We start from the raw sequence: 23,600 nt of genomic DNA, 5'->3' as shown, positions 1-23,600 counted from the left end.
AGAGCTGTCTTCATGGATAGTCTATCACATAGAACTGTCTTTATGGACCCAGTATAGTCTATCACATAGAGCTGTCTTTATGGACCCAGTATAGTCTATCACATAGAGCTGTCTTCATGGATAGTCTATCACATAGAGCTGTCTTTATGAACCCAGTATAGTCTATCACATGGAGCTGTCTTTATGGACCCAGTATAGTCTATCACATAGAGCTGTCTTTATGGACCCAGTATAGTCTATCACATAGAGCTGTCTTCATGGATAGTCTATCACATAGAGCTGTCTTTATGGACCCAGTATAGTCTATCACATAGAGCTGTCTTCATGGACCCAGTATAGTCTACCACATGGAGCTGTCTTTATGGACACAGTATAGTCTATCACATAGAGCTGTCTTTATGGACCCAGTATAGTCTATCACATGGAGCTGTCTTTATGGACCCAGTATAGTCTATCACATGGAGCTGTCTTTATGAACCCAGTATAGTCTATCACACGGAGCTGTCTTTATGGACCCAGTATAGTCTATCACATGGAGCTGTCTTTATGAACCCAGTATAGTCTATCACATGGAGCTGTCTTCGTGTACCCAGTATAGTCTATCACATGGAGCTGTCTTTATGGACCCAGTATAGTCTATCACATAGAGCTGTCTTTATGGACCCAGTATAGTCTATCACATAGAGCTGTCTTCATGGATAGTCTATCACATGGAGCTGTCTTTATGGACACAGTATAGTCTATCACATAGAGCTGTCTTTATGGACCCAGTATAGTCTATCACATGGAGCTGTCTTTATGGACCCAGTATAGTCTATCACATGGAGCTGTCTTTATGAACCCAGTATAGTCTATCACACGGAGCTGTCTTTATGGACCCAGTATAGTCTATCACATGGAGCTGTCTTTATGAACCCAGTATAGTCTATCACATGGAGCTGTCTTCATGGACCCAGTATAGTCTATCACATAGAGCTGTCTTTATGGACCCAGTATAGTCTATCACATAGAGCTGTCTTTATGGACCCAGTATAGTCTACCACATGGAGCTGTCTTCATGGATAGTCTATCACATGGAGCTGTCTTTATAGTGATTAAATAAGAGATAGTAACTGGTCCAGCGGTGGGACTGGGACTGGGACTGGAACTGGTTCTGGGACTGGGACTGGGACTGGGACTGGTTCTGGGACTGGTTCTGGGACTGGGCCTGGGAATGGGCCTGGGAATGGGACTGGGGCCTGGGACTGGGCCTGGGACTGGGCCTGGGACTGGGACTGGTTCTGGGACTGGGACTGGGACCGGGACTGGGACTGGTTCTGGGACTGGGCCTGGGAATGGGACTGGGGCCTGGGACTGGGGCCTGGGACTGGGGACTGGGCCTGGGACTGGGCCTGGGAATGGGACTGGGGCCTGGGACTGGGGACTGGGAATGGGCCTGGGAATGGGCCTGGGAATGGGACTGGGAATGGGCCTGGGAATGGGACTGGGGCCTGGGACTGGGCCTGGGAATGGGACTGGGGCCTGGGACTGGGCCTGGGAATGGGACTGGGGCCTGGGACTGGGCCTGGGAATGTGCCTGGGGCCTGGGACTGGGCCCGGGAATGGGACTGGGCCTGGGAATGGGCCTAGGAATGGGACTGGGCCTGGGACTGGGCCTGGGACTGGGAATGGGCCTGGGAATGGTTCTGGGAATGGGACTGGGGAATGGGACTGGGCCTGGGACTGGGCCTGGGACTGGGCCTAGGAATGGCACTGGGCCGAGGCTGGGAATGGGACTGGGCTGAGGCTGGGACTGGGCCTGGGACTGGGACTGGGACTGGGCTGAGGCTGGGCCTGGGACTGGGCCTGGGACTGGGACTGGGACTGGGGACTGGGGACTGGGGACTGGGGACTGGGGACTGGGCCTGGGAATGGGCCTGGGCCTGGGAATGGGCCTGGGTTTGGGACTGGGGACTGGGGACTGGGGACTGGGACTGGGAATGGGACTGGGACCGGGACTGGGAATGGAACTGGGACTGGGACTGGAACTGGGACTGGGACTGGGACTGGGCTGAGGCTACATAAGGACTCTATTGTTTCTCTAAAGGCTCCGCGAACAGAGAGGTCAGAGAGTCACGGCTGGTTCACTCAGAGGGTTGTTACCTAACAGATCTGGATTCAAATCCTAGCGTTTGTTCAAGCCTGCCTGGACTGACGGATGGTCAGGGTTCTCTCGACTGTTCTGTTGGTTTCGTTGGGCCAGGCAAGCTCAATCAAGCCCAGATAAAGTTCTTGAAATTATTTCAAATACTATTTGAGACCAGGTCTGCTGGCCTAGAGTCATTAAGTCATCACTGTGTGTCACAGGCAAATCAAAATCTATTGGTCACATGGTTTGTAAACAACAGGTTTGGAGACTTACAGTGACATTCTTACTGACAGGTCCTTTTCCAACAACACAGAGTTAAAGATAAAATAATATAAACAGTGGAGGAATAAATACACTGGGAATAATGAATAACAATAACAAGTTAGAATAACGTAGTTATATACAGAGAGTACCACTACTGAGTCGATGTGCAGGGGTATGAGGTAATAACATGGTTATATACAGGGAGTACCAGGTATTAACATGGCTATATACAGGGAGTACCAGGTAATAACATGGCTATATACAGGGAGTACCAGGTAATAACATGGCTATATACAGGGAGTACCAGGTAATAACATGGCTATATACAAGGAGTACCAGGTAATAACATGGCTATATACAGGGAGTAGCAGGTAATATCATGGCTATATACAGGGAGTAGCAGGTAATAGCATGGCTATATACAGGGAGTACCAGGAAATAACATGGCTATATACAGGGAGTACCAGGTATTAACATGGCTATATACAGGGAGTACCAGGTAATAACATGGTTATATACAGGGAGTACCAGGTAATAACATGGCTATATACAGGGAGTAGCAGGTAATAGCATGGCTATATACAGGGAGTACCAGGTAATAACATGGCTATATACAGGGAGTACCAGGTATTAACATGGCTATATACAGGGAGTACCAGGTAATAACATGGCTATATACAGGGAGTACCAGGTAATAACATGGTTATATACAGGGAGTACCAGGTAATAACATGGCTATATACAGGGGGTACCAGGTAATAACATGGCTATATACAGGGAGTATCAGGTAATAACATGGTTATATACAGGGAGTACCAGGTAATAACATGGCTATATACAGGGAGTACCAGGTAATAACATGGCTATATACAGGGAGTACCAGGTAATAACATGGCTATATACAGGGAGTACCTGGTAATAACATGGCTATATACAGGGAGTACCAGGTAATAACATGGCTATATACAGGGAGTACCAGGTAATAACATGGCTATATACAGGGAGTACCAGGTAATAACATGGCTATATACAGGGAATACCAGGTAATAACATGGTTATATACAGGGAGTACCAGGTAATAACATGGTTATATACAAAGAGTACCAGGTAATGACATGGCTATATACAGGAAGTACCAGTACTGAGTCGCTGTGTGGGGGGTAAGAGGTCATTGAGGTAGCTATGTACAGTGCCTTACAGCCTTATTCTAAAATTGATTCAATCGTTTTTTCCCACATCAATCTACACACAATTTTTGCAATTTTTTAATTAAATATTGCATTTCTTTTTCTAAGTATTCAGACCCTTTACTCAGTACTTTACTCAGTACTTTGTTGAAGCACCTTTGGCAGCATTTACAGCCTTGAGTCTTGGCACACCTGTATTTGGGGAGTTTCTACCATTCTTCTCGGCAGATCCTCTCAAGCTCTGTCAGGTTGAATGGGGAGCGTCACTGCACAGCGATCTTCAGGTCTCTCTGGAGATGTTTGATCGGGTTCAAGTCAAGGCTCTGGCTGGTCCACTAAAGGACATTCAGAGACTTGTCCCGAAGCCACTCCTACGTTGTCTTGGCTGTGTGCTTAGGGACGTTGTCCTGTTGGAAGGTGATCCTTCGCCCCAGTCTGAGGTACTGAGCGCTCTGGAGCAGGTTTTCATCAAGGATCTCTCTGTACTTTTCTCTGTTAATTTTTCCCTCGATCCTGACTAGTCTCCCAGTCCCTGCCGCTGAAAATCTTCACCACAGCATGATGCTGCCACCACCATGCTTCACCATAGGGATAGTGCCAGGTTTCTTCCTTATTTTTTTTTATTTAAAAAAAAAGTATAATCTTTATAAATTCGATCATAAATAGGACTGGTAGAGTTATGTCAGACATGCAGCTAAAAAGAACACATGGAGATGTCTGCTCTACCCAAAATTACAGCCAACTAATTGCAGCATTACCACAAAAATGGAAGAGGCAAGTAGAAGGGGGGTATATATATATATATATATATATCTAAGTGTCTAAGTCACTGCATCTCAGTGCTGTCTAAGGCACTGCATCTCAGTGCTGTCTAAGGCACTGCATCTCAGCGCTGTCTAAGTCACTGCATCTCAGTGCTGTCTAAGTCACTGCATCTCAGTGCTGTCTAAGGCACTGCATCTCAGTGCTGTCTAAGGCACTGCATCTCAGTGCTGTCTAAGGCACTGCATCTCAGCGCTGTCTAAGTCACTGCATTTCAGCGCTGTCTAAGTCACTGCATCTCAGCGCTGTCTAAGTCACTGCATCTCAGCGCTGTCTAAGGCACTGCATCTCAGCGCTGTCTAAGGCACTGCATCTCAGCGCTGTCTAAGGCGCTGCATCTCAGCGCTGTCTAAGGCGCTGCATCTCAGCGCTGTCTAAGTCACTGCATCTCAGCGCTGTCTAAGTCACTGCATCTCAGTGCTGTCTAAGGCACTGCATCTCAGTGCTGTCTAAGGCACTGCATCTCAGTGCTGTCTAAGGCACTGCATCTCAGTGCTGTCTAAGGCACTGCATCTCAGTGCTGTCTAAGGCACTGCATCTCAGCGCTGTCTAAGTCACTGCATCTCAGTGCTAAGGCACTGCATCTCAGTGCTGTCTAAGGCGCTGCATCTCAGTGCTGTCTAAGGCGCTGCATCTCAGTGCTGTCTAAGGCGCTGCATCTCAGTGCTGTCTAAGGCGCTGCATCTCAGTGCTGTCTAAGGCGCTGCATCTCAGTGCTGTCTAAGGCACTGCATCTCAGTGCTGTCTAAGGCACTGCATCTCAGTGCTGTCTAAGGCACTGCATCTCAGCGCTGTCTAAGGCACTGCATCTCAGCGCTGTCTAAGGCACTGCATCTCAGCGCTGTCTAAGGCACTGCATCTCAGCGCTGTCTAAGGCACTGCATCTCAGCGCTGTCTAAGGCACTGCATCTCAGCGCTGTCTAAGGCACTGCATCTCAGCGCTGTCTAAGGCACTGCATCTCAGCGCTGTCTAAGTCACTGCATCTCAGCGCTGTCTAAGGCACTGCATCTCAGCGCTGTCTAAGGCACTGCATCTCAGCGCTGTCTAAGGCACTGCATCTCAGCGCTGTCTAAGGCACTGCATCTCAGCGCTGTCTAAGGCACTGCATCTCAGCGCTGTCTAAGGCACTGCATCTCAGCGCTGTCTAAGGCACTGCATCTCAGCGCTGTCTAAGGCACTGCATCTCAGCGCTGTCTAAGGCACTGCATCTCAGCGCTGTCTAAGGCACTGCATCTCAGCGCTGTCTAAGGCACTGCATCTCAGTGCTAAGGCACTGCATCTCAGCGCTGTCTAAGGCACTGCATCTCAGCGCTGTCTAAGGCACTGCATCTCAGCGCTGTCTAAGGCACTGCATCTCAGCGCTGTCTAAGGCACTGCATCTCAGCGCTGTCTAAGGCACTGCATCTCAGCGCTGTCTAAGGCACTGCATCTCAGCGCTGTCTAAGGCACTGCATCTCAGCGCTGTCTAAGGCACTGCATCTCAGTGCAAGAGACCATCCGGCCGTAATTGGGAGTCCCACAGGGCGGCGCGCCATTGGCCCAGCGTCGTCCGGGTTCAGCCGTCGCTGTACGTAACAAGTTGTTCTTAACTCACTTGCCTAGTTAAATAAAGGTTCAATTGTAAAATGTTTTAATTATAGTTATTTATGTCTACGGTATTTAAATTCGGCTTTTCTTTCAACAGAACAATCGCATTCACAGTTGAAATGTGAAACTGGGGGATTCTCAATCAACACTTTGGGGCTGATTCCGTCTGATTCGTTTTACTACTATCTTATTACTATTACTATTATTATGTTTCCTGGGGGGTTGTGATGGGTTTTGTTGAGGTTGGCTGTGGCAACTGTTGACACAGGAGTGTGTGTGTGTGTGTGTGTGTGTGTGTGTGTGTGTGTGTGTGTGTGTGTGTGTGTGTGTGTGTGTGTGTGTGTGTGTGTGTGTGTGTGTGTGCGTGTGGTGTAGAGAAGATATCTCTGAGATAACCAATGGTTCTGTCCTCAACAGTTAAAAATAACATATATGGTTGGAAAGAATGTTTCGTTAGACATGTCTTGGTTTAGTTGGTGTAGTCAAAATAGTCACAGCAAAATCTTTCTAATTTCTGTTGATTTAATGTTTCAAAGTCATTTTTCTGCAAATTGTAATACATACTGCAGAATGTTCAAAGATTCTTGGAATGTGTAACTCATCGACGGTTCTCTAGTCCCATCTCAGTGGGAGCTACTACCTCGTTCTCTAGTCCCATCTCAGTGGGATCTACTACCTCGTTCTCTAGTCCCATCTCAGTGGGAGCCTACTACTTGTATGCATTGGAATTTCTCCGCTACGCAGGAGAAGAGACGTAGGGCGAGCAGGAAAGGGAAACAAGAGGAAGAGAGTGTGAAATCCCCTTCTTAGATAAGGTGCATCTGTGTCTGTGGATAAACTGTTAAAATACCATTTTGCGGCTAATTGAGGTAATACACTAATTATGCTAATTGATTATGCCCGTATGTACTACACATTGAGACATCCACCTCAAAGCGGGAGGTTTATAAAAAGACCTAGTAGTCGCCAAAGTTCCTAAGCATTTCCGAAAGACAAATGCTTAGGATCTCTTTGTGCTGTCTACTGATCTACTACCAGACCGTGCTAAATTAATTCTAGCCTGGTTCCAGATCTCTTTGTGCTGTCTTACCAACTCCTATGGTTATTGCCACACAGACAACAACCATAGGAGTTGGCAAGACAGCACAACTAGATCTGGGACCAGGCTAGAATTAATTTAGCACGGTCTGGTTTTGAAAACAGATCATTTCATCCAGGAAACAAGGTTACTGACTTCACATCTGCTACATCGTAAAAATGGCACACAACTACTTTTCCTGTCCACCTCAACCATAAAGTTTTGATAAGCCCTGGCCTGTCTTAAATCTCACTCGCTCTCCCATTTTTTTAAATAAACATTTTTTTTTCGTTTTCATTTTTTTGTGTTGCTTGATCCAACCATAAAGTTTTGATAAACTCTGTCTTTTGAATCTCACTCACCCTCCCATGTTTTGAAATGTAAAGCTAGCCCACAGCTGTACAAGTCATCAACTAGACCATGGCCAACAACTTGACTGCTGTTGGTTTGTGGACTAAGGCAATGTGTGATATAGCTATCATTGATTCACTTTGATAGATTAACCTAGGTCCATAAAGACAGCTCTATGTGATAGACTATACTGGGTCCATAAAGACAGCTCTATGTGATAGACTATCCATGAAGACAGCTCTATGTGATAGACTATACTGGGTCCATGAAGACAGCTCTATGTGATAGACTATACTGGGTCCATAAAGACAGCTCTATGTGATAGACTATACTGGGTCCATAAAGACAGCTCCATGTGATAGACTATACTGGGTCCATGAAGACAGCTCCATGTGATAGACTATACTGGGTCCATAAAGACAGCTCCATGTGATAGACTATACTGGGTTCATAAAGACAGCTCCATGTGATAGACTATACTGGGTCCATAAAGACAGCTCCGTGTGATAGACTATACTGGGTCCATAAAGACAGCTCCATGTGATAGACTATACTGGGTCCATAAAGACAGCTCCATGTGATAGACTATACTGGGTCCATAAAGACAGCTCTATGTGATAGACTATACTGGGTCCATAAAGACAGCTCCATGTGATAGACTATACTGGGTCCATAAAGACAGCTCTATGTGATAGACTATACTGGGTCCTGAAAGACAGCTCTAAGTGATAGACTATACTGGGTCCATAAAGACAGCTCTATGTGATAGACTATCCATAAAGACAGCTCCATGTGATAGACTATACTGGGTCCATAAAGACAGCTCCATGTGATAGAATATCCATGAAGACAGCTCTATGTGATAGACTATACTGGGTCCATAAAGACAGCTCCATGTGATAGACTATCCATGAAGACAGCTCTATGTGATAGACTATACTGGGTCCATAAAGACAGCTCTATGTGATAGACTATACTGGGTCCATAAAGACAGCTCCATGTGATAGACTATACTGGGTACACGAAGACAGCTCCATGTGATAGACTATACTGGGTCCATAAAGACAGCTCCATGTGATAGACTATCCATGAAGACAGCTCCATGTGGTAGACTATACTGGGTCCATAAAGACAGCTCCATGTGATAGACTATCCATGAAGACAGCTCTATGTGATAGACTATACTGGGTCCATAAAGACAGCTCCATGTGATAGACTATCCATGAAGACAGCTCTATGTGATAGACTATACTGGGTCCATAAAGACAGCTCTATGTGATAGACTATACTGGGTCCATAAAGACAGCTCCATGTGATAGACTATACTGGGTACACGAAGACAGCTCCATGTGATAGACTATACTGGGTCCATAAAGACAGCTCCATGTGATAGACTATCCATGAAGACAGCTCCATGTGGTAGACTATACTGGGTCCATAAAGACAGCTCCATGTGATAGACTATACTGGGTCCATAAAGACAGCTCTATGTGATAGACTATACTGTGTCCATAAAGACAGCTCCATGTGGTAGACTATACTGGGTCCATGAAGACAGCTCTATGTGATAGACTATACTGGGTCCATAAAGACAGCTCTATGTGATAGACTATCCATGAAGACAGCTCTATGTGATAGACTATACTGGGTCCATAAAGACAGCTCTATGTGATAGACTATACTGGGTCCATAAAGACAGCTCCATGTGATAGACTATACTGGGTTCATAAAGACAGCTCTATGTGATAGACTATCCATGAAGACAGCTCTATGTGATAGACTATACTGGGTCCATAAAGACAGCTCTATGTGATAGACTATACTGGGTCCATAAAGACAGCTCTATGTGATAGACTATCCATGAAGACAGCTCTATGTGATAGACTATACTGGGTCCATAAAGACAGCTCTATGTGAAAGACTGTCCATAAAGACAGCACTGTTTGAGTAATCCATGCGTGTGTTTCCTTGTACACATGTTTTTAGGAAGGAAGTATAGTATCCATGGAAACAAGGGACATACTGTTTATCATCAGAACATAAACAAACATACTTTGTTCTCATCCTTCTCTGATTTAAAAAGCAATGCGCTTGTAATATGTATTAAAACCTGAATTAAACCCTTAACGAAGCAAGCTTAAAGCTGAAAATATGTTACTTTTCAGGTGACCCAACCAAAATTCACATAGAAATGTGAGTTATAGATCTAAATCTAAGAAGCAGTAGATCTGTTCTATGTACTCAATTTCTATGCTTCCCGTTCTTAAGTTGAGTTTTTTGATGTTGTTGCATCTTTAACTTTTTTGTTTTGCAAAACCATGTAATATTTTGGGGCAAAAGTTAAGGAAAAGAGGGAGTGTATCTAGTGTTAAGTTAAACAGTCAACTCCTCTGCGTGAGCCTTGTGGTTTCCTTTGCAGCAGACTGCAGTCAAATCATGGATAGTAAAGGGGAAATGCCAAACAGGACACAACCTGCTTCAGATGACTGGAAATGAGAAGCTTCTCGTGTGTGTGTGTGTGTGTGTGTGTGTGTGTGTGTGTGTGTGTGTGTGTGTGTGTGTGTGTGTGTGTGTGTGTGTGTTGGCCTGTGTGTGGTTGTGTGTGTGTGTGTTGGCCTGTGTGTGTGTGTGGGGCTTTGCCTTTGGGAAAATACTGCCTTATACATAGACAGGACTTTAGACACCCATAGAGAGAGAGAGAGTGGGGAGGATTCATCCGTGTTCAGCCTGAAGACTGATTCTGATGTGTGATCGTTTCAGTAACATACTAGCGGGTTGTGTTTTTGTTTTTTTGTTGCATTAGCAATGTCTAATGGTTGTACTGAAGTAAACCTTTAACAACATATCTCAGCGCTAACGGCCCAGAAACAACAGCTGTATACATGCTGCAGGACAGAATGAGGGGCACGCCAGTCTAGTTGCTGTGTAGTTAAAAAATATATATTATAGTACATTTAATCTCCTGGTGTTGTTGTACGTTGGGGACTCCAGGTACCAGTTAGACAGTCCTCTCTCGTGAATAGAGGCACGTAACATAAATTATGCAATTATTTGAGATTATAGTTCACAGATTTAAGGACACCGGTAAGCCTCGTCCTGAACTAAACATCCGGCTCAATGGGAAACCTCCATCGAATTCTTTTTTGTTGTTGTCCAGAACTAGGCTCAATCTGTGTCCGGGAAACCAGTCCATAGAGTATCAAGAGGCAATGAAAAGGTAGAGAGAAGGAGGACATTTGTCATTGTGGACTTGTCATCTGGTTCAGGTGGGATGTCAGTTGGTTACCTAGGTAATACTGTTTATATGTTTTCCCATGAATGCAAAACATATAAAAATGTATCAGATTTACTGGAGTGTATATTTGTCCCAAGGGTGCACATGGCCACATGTTATAGCTATTTCATTGGCTCTACCCACAAGTGACGGGGAGCGTATTGTGATTCTCAAAATATAAATGCCCTTAATCCCTAAGAGCCAACCTGTTGAGGCTGTTGTATGAGATGTTTAAGAATACTTTAAATATACAAATAACACATTTGATCAAGTATAATTTTCATAACTCACCAAAAACAATATCCACCTACTGTACAGTACACCCAGAGGCAGATGTAAACGTTTTGAGAAATACACATACATGCAGGTTACGTAAGATGTTGTGTAAACAGGTATACAGTGGCAAGAAAAAGTATGTGAACCCTTTGGATTTACGTGCAGCTCTAACCAACCATCTCCGATCTCGTCTCGTTGATTGGACTCCAGGTTAGCTGACTCCTGACTCCCAATTAGCTTTTGGAGAAGTCATTGGCCTAGGGGTTCACGTGCTTTTTCCAACCTATACTGTGAATGTTTAAATTATATATTCAATATAGACAATGCAATAATTTGTGTGTTATTGGGGTGGAGGAGAAGAGAGAGAAGAGAGAGAGACCATTGTTTATCATGATGGTTCCCAGATGCTGAGGGAGGCTCGCTAAGGGAGGCTCGCTGAGGGAGGCTCGCTGAGGGAGGCTCGCTGAGGGAGGCTCGCTGAGGGAGGCTCACTGAGGGAGGCTCGCTGAGGGAGGCTCACTGAGGGAGGCTCGCTAAGGGAGGCTCGCTGAGGGAGGCTCGCTGAGGGAGGCTCACTGAGGGAGGCTCGCTAAGGGAGAGGGAGCCAGCCCCTCTCTCTCACCAGGCAGGAATAAGGAAGCGGGCCATGGTTCTGTACATTACGCACCAAACGAAGAAAAATGGTTTAAAAATGATAGTTTTAGTCAAATATTATATCTGTTTGGGCTTCTTGCGATCAATTTGCAGTCCTACAAATTATTTGCAATTATGTTCCAGACCTCCGACCATCCACTGAAGAGACAAATCTGTCCGTGGCTGTAGTTGATGATGCCCGCTCCAGAGAAAGGACTCGCTCACTGCTCTTGTCAGTGTCACTTAGGTTTTGGAAGGACTTGGGAGTTTGCTGCATTCATCAAGGTTTCTGCATCTTGTGTGTGTGTGTTGTTTCCTGTGTGCTCATGCTTTGAAACATCAGAGCGGACATTGTGGTTTGTTAACAGAATGAGTGATGCCGCAGGTTCCCAAGTTAAAGCTGTTACACGTTCAAACCAAGCAGTTAGTCAAGCACCATGAAAATATGCTTTTGATTTATATGTACACTTGGTTTCTTTCTGATTACAATCACCACATTGATCTCTATTCTTTCGGATCACAATCACCACATTGATCTCCAAGCAGAGAATAAAAAATATTAGAGATGTTTCACCTTTTAATGTCCAACATTGCCTAACAAATAACATTTCCAAAATAGGGTTCTGTCTTTGCTAAAGAAAACCAGATTTATCAAGTTGATACATATTACATAATGCCAAATAAGCTATACATCACTCATATTTAGAAGACGATATGTCAAATGTTAGCAAGCTTTTTTCAAGTTATCTCTGTCCACGTTTCCATCCACAGTTTTTATGCTAGTAAAGTCATAGTGTGATGGAAACAGGAAGTTGGAAACAGGAATTTTCAGTACAATTTTATAAATGGCGACAGATAATTTGATCGTGCGACATGGTGTGATCTTTTTTTGTATCTGTAAAATTAATTATTCGAGAAAAGGAGGTGGAAATGTTGATATAATAGCCATCATATCGAAAAGTAAACTCAGAGTCACACGATGATACTTATTTTGTAAATATTGTTGCTGCTACCGTCTCTTATGAACGAAAATAACTTCTGGACATCAGGACAGCGATTACTCACCACGGACTGGCAGAATCCTTTTTTTTCTTTAACGAGGCCGACGAGCCCGGCGTGAATGATATACTGCTGTCCCGAGAACAGGCCCAGATCCCCGTCATTTGCGTGAAGAGAAGGCGGAGATAAAGGGGCCGGAGGGCGGGCTGCTTTCTGAGAATTCGTAGACGATCGAATAAACCCCCACTTCCTTCCATTCTGCTAGCAAACGTGCAATCTTTGGACAATAGATGACCTACGTGGAAGATTACACTACCAACGGGACATTCAAAACTGTAATCTCTTATGCTTCACGGAGTCGTGGCTGAACGACGACACTATCAACATACAGCTGGCTGGTTATACGCTGCACCGGCAGGATAGAACAGCAGCGTCTGGTAAGACAAGGGGTGGCTGGTTATACGCTGCACCATCAGGCTGTGACACTATCAACATACAGCTGGCTGGTTATACGCTGCACCGGCAGGATAGAACAGCGGCGTCTGGTAAGACAAGGGGCGGCGGACTGTGTATTTTTGTAAATAACAGCTGGTGCACGATATCTAAGGAAGTCTTGAGCTATTGCTCGCCTGAGGTAGAGTATCTCATGATGAGCTGTAGACCACACTATCTTTCTAGAGAGTTTTCATCTGTATTTTTCGTAGCTGTTTACATACCACCACAGACTGAGGCTGGCACTGAGACTGCATTGAATGAGCTGTATTCCTCTATAAGCAAACAGGAAAATGCTCACCCAGGCGGTGCTCCTAGTAGCTGGGCACGTTAATGCAGGGAAACTTAAATACGTTTTACCAAATTTCTGTCAGCATGTTAAATGTGCAACCACAGGAAAAAAAACTCTGGACCACTTTTACTCCACACACAGAGACGCATACAAAGCTCTCCCTCGCCCTCCATTTCGCAAATCTGACCATAATTCTATCCTCCTGATTCCTGCTTACAAGCAAAAATTAAAGCAGGAAGCACCAGTGACTAAATCAATTTAAAAGTGGTCAGATGAAGCAGATGCTAAGCTACAGGACTGTTTTGCTAGCACAGACTGGAATATGTTCTGGGATTCCTACGATGGCATTGAGGAGTAAACCACATGAGTCAATGGCTTCATCAATAAGTGCATTGATGATGTCGTCCCTACAGTGACCGTACGTACATACCCCAACCAGAAGCCATGGATTACAGGCAACATCTGCACTGAGCTAAAGGCTAGAGCTGCCGCTTTCAAGGAGCAGGAGTCTAACCCGGAAGCTTATAAGAAATCGCACTATGCCCTCCGACGAACCATCAAACAGGCAAAACGTCAATACAGGCCTAAGATCGAATCGTACTGCACCGGCTCTGATGCTCGTCGGATGTGGCAGGGCTTGTAAACCATTACAGACTACAAAGGGAAGCACAGCCAAGAGCTGCCCACTGACACGAGCCTACCAGACGAGCTAAACTACTTCTGTGCTCGCTTCGAGGCAAGTAACACCGAAACATGCATGAGAGCAGCAGCTGTTTCGGAAGACTGTGTGATCGCGCTCTCCACAGCCGATGTGAGTAAGACCTTTAAACAGGATTACCAGTACAGCGAGCATGCGCTGACCAAGTGTCTTCACTGATATTTTCAACCTGGACTTCCTGTTTTAAGCAGACCACCATAGTGCCTGAGCCCAAGAACACAAAGGTAACCTGCCTAAATGACCACCGACCTGTAGCACTGACGTCTGTAGCCATGAAATGCTTTGAAAGGCTGGTCATGGCTCACATCAACACCATTATCCCTGAAACCCTAGACCCAATCCAATTTGCATATTTGGATGGAAACCATTTGGATGGAATCCTAGCTACTGTTTGAGGAGATATTCATTCACCCTACACTGGTTATAGAATACTGTAGCCATCCTATTGCATTCTCAGGACATTTTAAGAGATTGTCTCTTGTCAGCTTTTGTGTGTCTTTCCTCAGTTGTCCCTGTCCGTGCCAAGCGCTTCGTTGGACCGGGTGGAAACTGGGAAGTGTGCAGTGCTCTTTGACACCGTGTATGTGACACTGTGTGTTTTTCAGTGTGGAGGCAAAGCTGTTTCCTCCAGCGGCAGGAAGATCATGGCTCTCTCTCTGGCTGTCCCAAATGAACCCTATTCCCTCCAAATGGAACCCTATTCCCTCCAAATGGAACCCTATTCCCTCCAAATGGAACCCTATTCCCTCCAAATGGAACCCTATTCCCTCCAAATGGAACCCTATTCCCTCCAAATGGAACCCTATTCCCTCCAAATGGAACCCTATTCCCTCCAAATGGAACCCTATTCCCTCCAAATGAACCCTATTCCCTCCAAATGGAACCCTATTCCCTCCAAATGGAACCCTATTCCCTCCACATGAACCCTATTCCCTCCAAATGGAACCCTATTCCCTCCAAATGGAACCCTATTCCCTCCAAATGGTACCCTATTCCCTCCAAATGGTACCCTATTCCCTCCAAATGGAACCCTATTCCCTCCAAATGGAACCCTATTCCCTCCAAATGGAACCCTATTCCCTCCAAATGGTACCCTATTCCCTCCAAATGGAACCCTATTCCCTCCAAATGAATAAATGGACCCTATTCCCTCCAAATGGAACCCTATTCCCTCCAAATGGACCCTATTCCCTCCAAATGGAACCCTATTCCCTCCAAATGGTACCCTATTCCCTCCAAATGGAACCGTATTCCCTCCAAATGGACCCTATTCCCTCCAAATGGACCCTATTCCCTCCAAATGGACCCTATTCCCTCCAAATGGACCCCTATTCCATCCAAATGGACCCCTATTCCTTCCAAATGGAACCCTATTCCCTCCAAATGGAACCCTATTCCCTCCAAATGGAACCCTATTCCCTCCAAATGAACCCTATTCCCTCCAAATGGAACCCTATTCCCTCCAAATGGAACCCTATTCCCTCCAAATGGTACCCTATTCCCTCCAAATGGAACCCTATTCCGTCCAAATGGAACCCTATTCCGTCCAAATGGAACCCTATTCCGTCCAAATGGAACCCTATTCCCTCCAAATGGAACCCTACTCCCTCCAAATGGAACCCTATTCCGTCCAAATGGAACCCTATTCCGTCCAAATGGAACCCTATTCCGTCCAAATGGAACCCTATTCCGTCCAAATGGAACCCTATTCCGTCCAAATGGAACCCTATTCCCTCCAAATGGAACCCTACTCCCTCCAAATGGTACCCTATTCCCTCCAAATGGAACCCTATTCCGTCCAAATGGAACCCTATTCCGTCCAAATGGAACCCTATTCCGTCCAAATGGAACCCTATTCCGTCCAAGTGGAACCCTATTCCCTCCAAGTGGAACCCTATTCCCTCCAAGTGGAACCCTATTCCCTCCAAATGGAACCCTATTCCCTCCAAATGGAACCCTATTCCCTCCAAATGGTACCCTATTCCCTCCAAATGGAACCCTATTCCCTCCAAATGAATAAATGGACCCTATTCCCTCCAAATGGAACCCTATTCCCTCCAAATGGACCCTATTCCCTCCAAATGGAACCCTATTCCCTCCAAATGGTACCCTATTCCCTCCAAATGGAACCGTATTCCCTCCAAATGGACCCTATTCCCTCCAAATGGACCCTATTCCCTCCAAATGGACCCTATTCCCTCCAAATGGACCCTATTCCCTCCAAATGGACCCCTATTCCATCCAAATGGACCCCTATTCCTTCCAAATGGAACCCTATTCCCTCCAAATAGGCCCTATTCCCTCCAAATGGAACCCTATTCCCTCCAAATGAACCCTATTCCCTCCAAATGGAACCCTATTCCCTCCAAATGGAACCCTATTCCCTCCAAATGGTACCCTATTCCCTCCAAATGGAACCCTATTCCGTCCAAATGGAACCCTATTCCGTCCAAATGGAACCCTATTCCGTCCAAATGGAACCCTATTCCGTCCAAATGGAACCCTATTCCCTCCAAATGGAACCCTACTCCCTCCAAATGGAACCCTATTCCCTCCAAATGGTACCCTATTCCCTCCAAATGGAACCCTATTCCGTCCAAATGGAACCCTATTCCGTCCAAATGGAACCCTATTCCGTCCAAATGGAACCCTATTCCGTCCAAATGGAACCCTATTCCGTCCAAGTGGAACCCTATTCCCTCCAAGTGGAACCCTATTCCCTCCAAGTGGAACCCTATTCCCTCCAAGTGGAACCCTATTCCCTCCAAATGGAACCCTATTCCCTCCAAATGGAACCCTATTCCCTCCAAATGGAACCCTATTCCCTCCAAAACCCTATTCCCTCCAAATGGAACCCTATTCCCTCCAAATGGAACCCTATTCCCTCCAAATGGAACCCTATTCCCTCCAAATGGTACCCTATTCCCTCCAAATGGAACCGTATTCCCTCCAAATGGAACCCTATTCCCTCCAAATGGAACCCTATTCCCTCCAAATGGAACCCTATTCCCTCCAAATGGACCCTATTCCCTCCAAATGGAACCCTATTCCCTCCAAATGGTACCCTATTCCCTCCAAATGGACCTTATTCCCTCCAAATGAATAAATGGACCCTATTCCCTCCAAATGGAACCCTATTCCCTCCAAATGGACCCTATTCCCTCCAAATGGAACCCTATTCCCTCCAAATGGTACCCTATTCCCTCCTAATGGAACTGTATTCCCTCCAAATGGACCCTATTCCCTCCAAATGGACCCTCTTCCCCCCAAATGGAACCCTATTCCCCCCAAATGGAACCCTATTCCATCCAAATGGACCCCTATTCCTTCCAAATGGAACCCTATTCCCTCCAAATAGGCCCTATTCCCTCCAAATAGGCCCTATTCCCTCCAAATGGAGCCCTATTCCCTCCAAATGGAAGCCTATTCCCTCCAAATGGAAGCCTATTCCCTCCAAATGGAAGCCTATTCCCTCCAAATGGAAGCCTATTCCCTCCAAATGGGCCCTATTCCCTCCAAATGGAACCCTATTCCCTCCAAATGAACCCTATTCCCTCCAAATGGAACCCTATTCCCTCCAAATGAACCCTATTCCCTCCAAATGGTACCCTATTCCCTCCAAATGGAACCCTATTCCCTCCAAATGGAACCCTATTCCCTCCAAATGGAACCCTATTCCCTCCAAATGGTACCCTATTCCCTCCAAATGGAACCCTATTCCCTCCAAATGGAACCCTATTCCCTCCAAATGAACCCTATTCCCTCCAAATGAACCCTACTCCCTCCAAATGGAACCCTATTCCCTCCAAATGAACCCTATTCCCTCCAAATGGAATCCTATTCCCTCCAAATGGAACCCTATTCCCTCCAAATGGAACCCTATTCCCTCCAAATGGAAACCTAGTTCCTCCAAGTGGAACCCTATTCCCTCCAAATGGAAAACTATTCCCTCCAAATGGAACCCTATTCCCTCCAAATGGTACACTATTCCCTCCAAATGGAACCCTATTCCCTCCAAATGGAACCCTATTCCGTCCAAATGGATCCCTATTCCGTCCAAATGGAACCCTATTCCCTCCAAATGGAACCCTAGTTCCTCCAAATGGAACCCTATTCCCTCCAAATGGAACCCTATTCCCTCCAAATGGAACCCTATTCCCTCCAAATGGAACCCTATTCCCTCCAAAACCATATTCCCTCCAAATGGAACCCTATTCCCTCCAAATGGAACCCTATTCCCTCCAAATGGAACCCTATTCCCTCCAAATGGAACCCTATTCGCTCCAAATGGTACCCTATTCCCTCCAAATGGAACCCTATTCCCTCCAAATGGAACCCTACTCCCTCCAAATGGAACCCTACTCCCTCCAAATGGAACCCTATTCCCTCCAAATGGAACCCTATTCCCTCCAAATGGAACCCTACTCCCTCCAAATGGAACCCTATTCCCTCCAAATGGAACCCTATTCCCTCCAAATGGAACCCTATTCCCTCCAAATGGAACCCTACTCCCTCCAAATGGAACCCTATTCCCTCCAAATGGAACCCTATTCCCTCCAAATAGCCCTCTATTCCCTCCAAATGGAACCCTATTCCCTCCAAATAGCCCTCTATTCCCTCCAAATGGAACCCTATTCCCTCCAAATAGCCCTCTATTCCCTCCAAATGGAACCCTATTCACTATCTGTTAAAAGTAGTGGACAATATAGGGGATAAGGTTCCATTTGGGATGCAGTCTGTAACTGGGCTGATGAGAGAGTGGTGAGATAGGATACCATCCATCATCACTAACTACAGACAGCACCTGGCATCAGAACAACAAGGGGACGCTTCTTGGACTTTGGATATGGAATGCAAAGGGTTGGATGGATAAATATATTGAAATAGTTGGGTACAATGTATTTAATCACATTTTGAAATATATTCACTGTTACTGTGATACATGGCTGCAGAAAAGCCAACACTCATATTCATCCCTAGAACGGGTTACCTCTGCTCTGAGGGAGTCCTAATGACAACAGATCAGATGATACAGAATCAATGTGATTTGGCTGGATGCCCCAGCTCTTTTGACCTCCGAAAGGGTGTTTTTAATTCAAACCAGTCGATGTTGAAATCATTTCTTTATGTTGGGTTTAGAATTTTTCTCCACTTCTACAAGTGGAGTGAAGCTCATCTGGGGTTGATTTCCTCCCCCCCAAGTCCTGATTGGTCGACGGAGGCCAGCTGGGAGGGAAGGATGACAGAGAGGCTGAGGTATGTGTCCTGTAGAGGAGGAGGGCTGTGATTGGTCCATCACTGGGCTGGGCCTCCGCTATGCTCCTCAGGGAGCATAGCTGGACCATAGAACAGTCCATAGAACTAGAGAACTCCATGTTTTATAGGAATTCACTTTATATTCTATTGGAACTCACTTCATGTTCTATAGGAACTCACTTCGTGTTCTATAGGAACTCACTTCGTGTTCTATAGGAACTCACTTCGTGTTCTATAGGAACTCACTTCGTGTTCTATAGGAACTCACTTTGTGTTCTATAGGAACTCACTTTGTGTTCTATAGGAACTCACTTCCTGTTCTATAGGAACTCACTTTGTGTTCTATAGGAACTCACTTCGTGTTCTATAGGAACTCACTTCGTGTTCTATAGGAACTCACTTCGTGTTCTATAGGAACTCACTTCGTGTTCTATAGGAACTCACTTTGTGTTCTATAGGAACTCACTTTGTGTTCTATAGGAACTCACTTTGTGTTCTATAGGAACTCACTTTGTGTTCTATAGGAACTCACTTTGTGTTCTATAGGAACTCACTTTGTGTTCTATAGGAACTCACTTTGTGTTCTATAGGAACTCACTTTGTGTTCTATAGGAACTCACTTCGTGTTCTATAGGAACTCACTTCGTGTTCTATAGGAACTCACTTTGTGTTATAGGAACTCACTTTGTGTTCTATAGGAACTCACTTTGTGTTCTATAGGAACTCACTTTGTGTTCTATAGGAACTCACTTTGTGTTCTATAGGAACTCACTTTGTGTTCTATAGGAACTCACTTTGTGTTCTATAGGAACTCACTTTGTGTTCTATAGGAACTCACTTTGTGTTCTATAGGAACTCACTTTGTGTTCTATAGGAACTCACTTCGTGTTCTATAGGAACTCACTTCGTGTTATAGGAACTCACTTTGTGTTCTATAGGAACTCACTTTGTGTTCTATAGGAACTCACTTTGTGTTCTATAGGAACTCACTTGGTGTTCTATAGGAACTCACTTGGTGTTCTATTGGAACTCACTTGGTGTTCTATAGGAACTCACTTGGTGTTCTATAGGAACTCACTTGGTGTTCTATAGGAACTCACTTGGTGTTCTATAGGAACTCACTTGGTGTTCTATAGGAACTCACTTGGTGTTCTATAGGAACTCACTTGGTGTTCTATAGGAACTCACTTGGTGTTCTATAGGAACTCACTTGGTGTTCTATAGGAACTCACTTGGTGTTCTATAGGAACTCACTTCGTGTTCTATAGGAACTCACTTGGTGTTCTATAGGAACTCACTTGGTGTTCTATAGGAACTCACTTCGTGTTCTATAGGAACTCACTTCGTGTTCTATAGGAACTCACTTCGTGTTCTATAGGAACTCACTTCGTGTTCTATAGGAACTCACTTCGTGTTCTATAGGAACTCACTTCGTGTTCTATAGGAACTCACTTCGTGTTCTATAGGAACTCACTTCGTGTTCTATAGGAACTCACTTTGTGTTCTATAGGAACTCACTTTGTGTTCTATAGGAACTCACTTCGTGTTCTATTGGAACTCACTTTGTGTTCTATAGGAACTCACTTTGTGTTCTATTGGAAAACGTTTACTTTAGAAACCCCCCTTGGGTGGGCCTTGGGTGGGTCTGGGTGGGTATGGGCTAGAGAGGGCCTGTGTCTGGGTGGGTATGGGGTAGAGAGGGCCTGTGTCTGGGTGGGTATGGGGTAGAGAGGGCCTGTGTCTGGGTGGGTATGGGCTAGAGAGGGCCTGTGTCTGGGTGGGTATGGGGTAGAGAGGGCCTGTGTCTGGGTGGGTAGGGGGTAGAGAGGGCCTGTGTCTGGGTGGGTAGGGGGTAGAGAGGGCCTGTGTCTGGGTGGGTAGGGGGTAGAGAGGGCCTGTGTCTGGGTGGGTAGGGGGTAGAGAGGGCCTGTGTCTGGGTGGGTATGGGGTAGAGAGGGCCTGTGTCTGGGTGGGTAGGGGGTAGAGAGGGCCTGTGTCTGGGTGGGTAGGGGTAGAGAGGGCCTGTGTCTGGGTGGGTAGGGGGTAGAGAGGGCCTGTGTCTGGGTGGGTAAGTGGTAGAGACGGCCTGTGTCTAGGCGGGTAGGGGGTAGAGAGGGCCTGTGTCTGGGTGGGTAGGGGGTAGAGAGGGCCTGTGTCTGGGTGGGTAAGTGGTAGAGACGGCCTGTGTCTAGGTGGGTAGGGGGTAGAGAGGGCCTGTGTCTGGGTGGGTAGGGGGTAGAGAGGGCCTGTGTCTGGGTGGGTAAGTGGTAGAGAGGGCCTGTGTCTGGGTGGGTAAGTGGTAGAGAGGGCCTGTGTCTGGGTGGGTATGGGGTAGAGAGGGCCTGTGTCTGGGTGGGTAAGTGGTAGAGAGGGCCTGTGTCTGGGTGGGTATGGGGTAGAGAGGGCCTGTGTCTGGGTGGGTAAGTGGTAGAGAGGGCCTGTGTCTGGGTGGGTAGGGGGTAGAGAGGGCCTGTGTCTGGGTGGGTAGGGGGTAGAGAGGGCCTGTGTCTGGGTGGGTAAGTGGTAGAGAGGGCCTGTGTCTGGGTGGGTATGGGGTAGAGAGGGCCTGTGTCTGGGTGGGTAGGGGGTAGAGAGGGCCTGTGTCTGGGTGGGTAGGGGGTAGAGAGGGCCTGTGTCTGGGTGGGTATGGGGTAGAGAGGGCCTGTGTCTGGGTGGGTAAGTGGTAGAGAGGGCCTGTGTCTGGGTGGGTATGGGGTAGAGAGGGCCTGTGTCTGGGTGGGTATTACAGTAAGTGATGAAATTATCAGTTCTGAATTTTAGAAGCTGGTGATTGCAGCAGCATGGCAGCAGGCCTGGGCTACTTCCCATTTAATTGCACCCTATTCCCTATATATATTTTTAATATATAGTCAGTGGTCGTAACTTCACCTAGGTCGCTGGTTGGAATCCCTGACCCGACTTGGTGAAAAATATGTCGATGTGCTCTTGAGCAAGGCACTTCACTTTCCTGCAAGTCACTCTGGATAAGAGTGGCCGCTAAAATGTAAAAACACTGTCAGTGGTCGTAACATCAGTTACTCTGGATAAGAGTGGCTGCTAAAATGTAACGTCAGTGGTCGTAACGTCAGTGGTCGTAACGTCAGTGGTCGTAACGTCAGTGGTATTAACGTCAGTGGTCGTAACGTCAGTGGTCGTAACGTCAGTGGTCGTAACGCCAGTGGTCGTAACGCCAGTCGTCGTAACGCCAGTGGTCGTAACGTCAGTGGTCGTAACGTCAGTGGTCGTAACGTCAGTGGTCGTAACGTCAGTGGTCGTAACGTCAGTGGTCGTAACGCCAGTGGTCGTAACGTCAGTGGTCGTAACTTCAGTTGTCGTAATGCCACTGTCATTCAGTGACACTGAAGAAAGTCGTATGTGAAACATTTGTTAGTTGATTCACAGCAAACGACACGTCGAATGACACTTATAGACGTGAAGGTCGGTCGCCTGTTTTTTTATTCATTTTTTATTTTTACAGTGAGCAGTTTTTACACTGTTTTTCTGGGTACTAGTTGTATCTGCCAAAAGCAGCACCTGGATGTAGAGGTCTTGCTGTGCACAGAGACTTCTCTCTGTAAACTACCATGAAATACAATATGACCATTTGATGTCGGTTTCATCTGTAAATTCGATGCAATGCTTCTATTTGCTTTGTCTCCAGGCTCGGCCAAAAGGGGAAGGCCAGACCCCATATCAGGGCAAGAAGAGATGTTTTGGGGAATACAAATGCCCTAAATGCAAGAGGAAGTGGATGAGCGGGAACTCTTGGGCCAACATGGGACAAGAATGTATCAAGTGCCACATCAACGTTTACCCTCACAAGCAGGTAAATACTTCCATTTGGTTTATTATCCATGATATTAGCCTGGTCCCAGATCTGTTTGTGTTGTCTTGCATATAGGGCTACATATGAGACCAGGCTACCATGACACACCTCCATCCAATTGTTCTATTGGCTCAAGGACATTATTTCAACTGATTGTGTAACTTTGAAGTGTTTATTACTGATTTATAAACATAAACTAATAATGAACCCTTTGTAAACTACTTATAAACTCTATATCGGTGGCCACTCCCTTGTAAAAGAGGTCCTCTGATGTCAATGGGACCCTGGATAAATAAAAAAGGTTGAATACATTGTGTTTTTAAGTAGCTTCATATAAAGTGTGTTACCTGTGTTTCTCTGTGTTTTAAATAGCTCCGTGTTACCTGTGTTTCTCTGTGTTTTAAATAGCTCCGTGT

General features: G+C 45.9%; 1 protein-coding gene across 1 annotated transcript in view; it reads left to right on the top strand.

Annotated features, from left to right (window-relative positions):
- The window catches only part of LOC129868123 (zinc finger CCHC domain-containing protein 24-like), a 60,418-nt gene that overhangs the window by 28,268 nt on the left and 8,550 nt on the right, over positions 1–23,600 (top strand). The window contains exon 3 of the mRNA XM_055941820.1: positions 23,020–23,184. Coding sequence (XP_055797795.1) covers positions 23,020–23,184 — 165 coding nt within the window. The remainder of the gene's footprint in view (positions 1–23,019; positions 23,185–23,600) is intronic.

This window comes from Salvelinus fontinalis, chromosome 1, assembly GCF_029448725.1.
Source record: "Salvelinus fontinalis isolate EN_2023a chromosome 1, ASM2944872v1, whole genome shotgun sequence".
Classification (NCBI taxonomy): domain Eukaryota; kingdom Metazoa; phylum Chordata; class Actinopteri; order Salmoniformes; family Salmonidae; genus Salvelinus; species Salvelinus fontinalis.
This window is presented reverse-complemented; position numbering and strand designations above follow the sequence as displayed.